This window comes from Monoraphidium neglectum, assembly GCF_000611645.1.
Source record: "Monoraphidium neglectum strain SAG 48.87 unplaced genomic scaffold scaffold04052, whole genome shotgun sequence".
Lineage (NCBI taxonomy): Eukaryota > Viridiplantae > Chlorophyta > Chlorophyceae > Sphaeropleales > Selenastraceae > Monoraphidium > Monoraphidium neglectum.
The window spans coordinates 1-5,148 of record NW_014009577.1 but is presented as its reverse complement, the minus strand read 5'-3'; the positions used below and the strand labels follow the sequence as shown (position 1 = coordinate 5,148).

Genomic DNA, 5,148 nt, shown 5'->3' with positions numbered 1-5,148 from the left:
CCCCCCTTGCCGCCCGCCGCATGGAAGCCACCGAACGAGCTCCGCCGCCGCGCGCCGGCTGCGGCCGCAGGCGCCGCCGCCGCCGCCGCCGCGTCCCTCGCGCCTGTGCCGCTCGCGCCGCCGGCATCGCGGCCGGCTGCGACGGCGGCGTCGGGCAACTGCCCGGACGAGGATGCGGAAGCGGCGGCCGCGGCTGCGGCGTCGCGCTGCGCCTTCGCCTCCTCGAAAGCCTTCAGCGCCGCCAGCCTCCCCGGCTGTGATGAGGGAAAAACAATGCGGCACAGCTTGAAGTGAGACTTGCGTATGCAGGACGCACATACCACGCAGCCAAAAGGGACGGGCTTGAGACTTGAAGCTTATGGCACGCCGCGCAGCAGCGCCAAGCCGCCCGAACAGCGCCGCCCGCGCATCCAGGCGCAACCGGCCCTTTAAGTCGCGTCGGCCCCGCCCTCCCCTCGCCCCCTCCTCGGCAGAGCCCCGGCCCGCCGGGCCCACTGCGCACCTGCCGCGCCGCGACCTCGCCCACACGCGCGCCCTCGCGCCTGACAAACTCAGCCATGAGGCCGACCTCCCCAGGCAGCGGCCGCCGCAGCGTCCGCGGCAGCGCCATCAGCCGCAGCACGCCCGACGCGTCCCCCAGCGCAAGCAGCTGGTGCGCGCCCGCCGACGCCGCCGCCTGCTGCTGCACAGCACCGCCGCTGGCCGCCGCCTGCTGGTGCAGCGCCACGAGCGCCGGCGCGGCGGCCGGCGGGGCGACGTTGAAGGAGAGGGAGGTGATGGGCGAGCTGGCGGCGCCGACGCGAAGCGCGGGCTCGTGGGTGCGGTCAAGAAGGTCCCACAAATGCAGCGCGCCGGCTGCATCCCCCAGGAGCAGCAGGCCCGGGCGCGTGGGGCTCCAGCAGGCTGCGGGGCGGTGTGTGTGTGTGTGTGTGTGTGTGTGTGTGTGCGTGTGTGTGCGTGTGTGTGCGTGCGTGCGCGCGCGCGCGCGGGTGTGTGTGTGCGCACGCGGGCGCACGCAGACGCGCGCGCATGCACAAATGCAAGCATGTACACAATAAGAGTGCCAGCGTTGAAGGGCGCTTGCTGAGGCCTTGGCCTACTGCAACAGCCTGCACGTCTCGCCGCGCGCAGGAGCCAACCATCACAATAGCGCGCCAGCTCGCTAGCTAGCTAGCTCGGGGCGCCGCAAGCGCTGGGCCAAGCGGTGGGGGTTGAGGCAAGGGGCCTTGTAGGTGACGCTGAAACAATCAGGCACCTGCTGTGTAGACCTCCTCTGCAAAGGGGGACGAGAAGAGCGGCGTCTGCGCGTCTCCCAGCCACAGCTTGAAGCACCAGTCGCCGACGGAGGCGACCAGCCCGTCGATGAAGGGGCTCCTGGCGAGCGCCACGATGGGGCCCGCGTGGGGCGCGTGGCAGTACCTGGGAGGCGGGGGTGGTGGGTGGTTTTGGGAGGAGCGGGCGACGCGTTAGTGTGTGTTCCTGTGTGTGTGCATGCAGTGAGTGTGTGTGTGTGTGTGTGTGTGTGTGTGTGTGTGTGAGAGATGTGAGGGTGGGGGACGTTCCTTGAGGGCGGAGTTGTGCGTGCAAGGGCACGGCATGCTGCTGGTTTTGCGAGCTGGGCGATGCATCTGGCTGGTCGTCAGACCTTGCCCGCCCGCCGCGGTGCTGCCAGATGGGTTGGCCCAACCTAATGCCGCATGCGTGCACGCATGGGTTGGCTCCGTCAACAACGGATGCTCAGAGAGCGCCACCTCGTCACCGAAAAATGCTGGCTCCATGCCAATAACATGAGCCCACCAGCCTCAGGGCACCGAAAATGTCTGCCTCAATTGCTGATAAAAGTCATTTAATCTGATTGTGGTACCTTCACACACGCATGGCCACCTGGTGTCAGCCCGCCCACCTGCTGTACTCAGGGTTGTCCCCCAGGGCCTTCACAAAGGTGCCCCCAAGGATCTGGCCGTCGTGGGAAGCTGCCAGGAAGCCGCCCGCCACCAGGTCGTGGAAGTCGAAGCACAGCCGCGCGCCGGCAAAGTCGACGCCTGAGAAACCAGCAGGATCACAGCCAAGGGCAGCCGTCTAGGGCAAGAGCGGCTGGTGCTGATGAGCACGCAAAATCAAGCAGCTTGTCCTGAATTATTTCAAGCCAGGGGTTGCCTCGGAGGCGGGGGCCATCTGCGGCTTGCACAACGACTTCATCGAAAAGAAACACCCCCTTGCCAGAGCGCGTCTGCTGCCAGGCATGAATCAAACTGCAAGGCAGCGCCAACCCCCCCTCTCCCCCTCTCTTGGGCCAGAGGAGGTGCCTGCCTCCCCTGTTTCTCCTCTTGCCGCCCCCGAAAGCCAGCTCCCCCCTTCGCACAACCACCCCGCCCCACCGTGCATGTTTAGCAGGTGCACGACGTGCATCGGCTTCCACGCCACCTCGGCCTCGTCGACGCGCCGCCCGCCCCGCTTGAGCAGCTTCTCGACGCGCGTGTCCCAGAGCATGACTCGCCCGTCCGCCGCCAGCGTCGCGCAGAAGCAGCACTCCCTTGTTTGTGCGAGGAGTGAGAAGTGTAACATGAATGCAGGCCGTGTTTGGCGGGCACGTGGGGTGGCCGGTGCCATCGCTGTCAAGGGGCGGCTCGAAGGGCTGGCAGCGCTGTGCAAGCGCGCAGGGTAGTGAAGGCTGCATGGGCGGCAAGCGTGGGGGAGCGCCCTGCCACTCTGCGGCCCACGAGCGCCGGCGCGGCCCCCGCCCGGCCAGCGGCGCCATGTGGGCTAAACGTCAGCGAAGCAGCGCCGCACCTAGGCACCGGCGACCCCGCCTGCAGCGCCGCAATCGCGGCGGCGCCGAGCGTGCCGCTGCGCGCGAGGCTCTGGTGGCTCGTGCCCGCGCTGCCCGCGCGCACGGGAAAGGCGCGGCCGGCGCGGTCCACCTCTATGCCTGGGAGCCACTGGAGGTCCGATATGGGGGCGGAGTGAGACGCCTCGACAGCAGACATGAACCTGTTTGAGGGGGTCGTATGTTACAGTCGGCGACGCGGCGCGGGCGGGTCGGGGGCGTAATGTTGTCGGAAGTTCAGGAGGGGAGGAGGCGCGCGCAACTGGCAGAGGGGCGGCGCGGGGCCGGCACTTTGCTAGCGGTGCAGAGGGGTAAACGCGCCGCTGAGCAGGATATGCGGTTGGACACGCAACCTTGACTCCTGCATCCCCCCTGGCTGGGATGCGTTGGGATTCAATCGCTCCCACCCCGCGCTGCCCGCAGATGCTCGCCTGTGCCGCACGGCGGGCGTGTCCCCGGCCGCCCCGCCGCCCGCGCCGCCGTCCTCGGCGCCGGCCCCGCCGCCGGCACCGCTGCCGCTGCGCGGGGCGGTGGTGCGGCGGCGGGCGATGCGGTCGTGCTCCTCTGTCAGGTCCCACACCACCACCTGGCGCGCGAAAGGGGGTGGGCCGGTCAAACCGTCAAGGAAATGGACTGCGTGAGTCAAACGGTGAAGGCGGGCAGCAGGTCAGATGGGAAGTGGTGGGGCGACTGCGATGAATTCGCATGTGGGAAGGTGGGTAAGGTGGGGTGAAGCCGGGCGGGAACAGCACGTCGGCTTGTTCGATGCTCTGAAGGCCGCAGGGATAGTGCAGGGGGGGGGGGGCAGCAGGGGGGGTTTGAGCGTTCACCACCCCCCTCGCCGCCCTCGGGCTCAACCCTGCCTTCATGCCACAGGAGCGGGGCGCGTGCCGAGGTTGGTGTGTCACCAAGATAGTCTTGGATTTTGAGGAGTCCCGCAGATGGCCCCCCAGCCAGGAGGGCGTGCTGGGTCGCCCATGCGTGCTGCCCCACCACGCAAGCGTAGGGGCGGCCGGTGCTGCCCAGACGCCCATGTGGTTGCATGCAAGAGGGGCCAATGAAGTGCAGAGCAAATTTGCTCGCACAGCGAGTTTGCGGCTGGGCCGCGGCGGCCCGGGCGCGCCGCAGGTGCGCGCACTCGCCTGGCCGTTATAGCAGCCGCCCGCGATGATGTCGGGGTTGACGGGATTGAACTTCGGGAGTGGGGGAGGGGGGGGTGTGTGCGGTGTGAGGGGGTGTGTGTTTGGAGCTGGGCTGCATTTTAATCACTGGACTGCCCCAGGTGCAGCGCTGGCATGTGGCGGCCGAAACGTAGAGGGCACAGGGTGCAGGCGCGTGGCCGCGGCGCCGGTCACGAGGCCCGTCGGGGCAATACTGGGGCATAGCCACCCAACGCGTCTGCTGGGACCCGCGGCAGCCCCCAGTGGGCGCCTCGACCGCCCCTGATGCATTGTTGCACGCGGGAGCTTTTGGGGGGCGCAGCCAGCACGGGCACAGGCCTGCATTGGAATCACCTGGAATGAGAAAACCTCGTAGGGGCACTCCAGGACGCACTCTGGGTGGATGGGGTCCCTGGGGGAGTGGTATGCGGTCTGATGAGGCGGGGCCGCAACAGGGACACACTTTGACAAGCACGCGCGGGGGCGGACACACACACACACACACACACACACACACACACACACACTCTGTGTGTTCAGGCACGGTGCCCACTCATGGCGCCGAACGGCCGTCGCCTCTGGGTGCTGGCGCCGCTTCTCAACGCTGGACGTCATTCTCATGTCAACACGCATCATCAAACAACTGAGTGGCGGGGGGGTGCACCTGAAGTTCCAGATCAGCACGTACGCGTCACTCAGCCGCCCCGCGCGCGCCAGCCGCTCCTGGTGGCCAGCGGGGTCTGTCACGGCCACCGCCACCACGCCGCGGCGGTTGGGCACCCACTGCACGCACGACACGACCTGGCCGTGTGCGCGTTTTGGGGGGAGGGGAGTGCACCGGGGAAGGGGGCAGTCCGCAGGAATCAAGACTGGCAGGCTTGACCTGGCCCTGAATCGACAGGCTCGTGAGACGAGCACGGGCGTGCGCACACGCGCGCGCACACAATCACTCGCAACAAATTCAGTTGGCTCTCGATGCGTATTCAGCCGGAGCCGCAGAGCCAGCACAACAGGGCAGCATCAGAAGCATGTCCAATCAACGCGACGCTCGCCCGCAAACGAAGACCAAAGCATCTTGCATATTGGAACCACTCGTGCCCCCCACCTTGTTTCTGCTGTACACCAGGTCGGTGAACGACTGCACCTCAGACACCCCCGCCG

At 67.7% G+C, this 5,148-nt stretch overlaps 1 protein-coding gene across 1 annotated transcript; it reads right to left on the bottom strand.

The window, feature by feature from the left end:
* Positions 1 to 1,255: 1,255 nt before the first annotated feature.
* On the bottom strand, positions 1,256 to 5,061 carry MNEG_13789 (WD repeat-containing protein 63; the record flags this gene model as incomplete). The annotated part of the gene is made up of 9 exons (XM_014037739.1): positions 1,256 to 1,419; positions 1,904 to 2,042; positions 2,379 to 2,533; positions 2,791 to 2,991; positions 3,235 to 3,413; positions 3,913 to 4,020; positions 4,342 to 4,399; positions 4,652 to 4,788; positions 5,029 to 5,061. Coding segments are annotated over 9 exons (1,174 nt in total), but the record flags the coding sequence as incomplete, so codon positions are not given.
* Between the last annotated feature and the right edge of the window lie 87 nt (positions 5,062 to 5,148).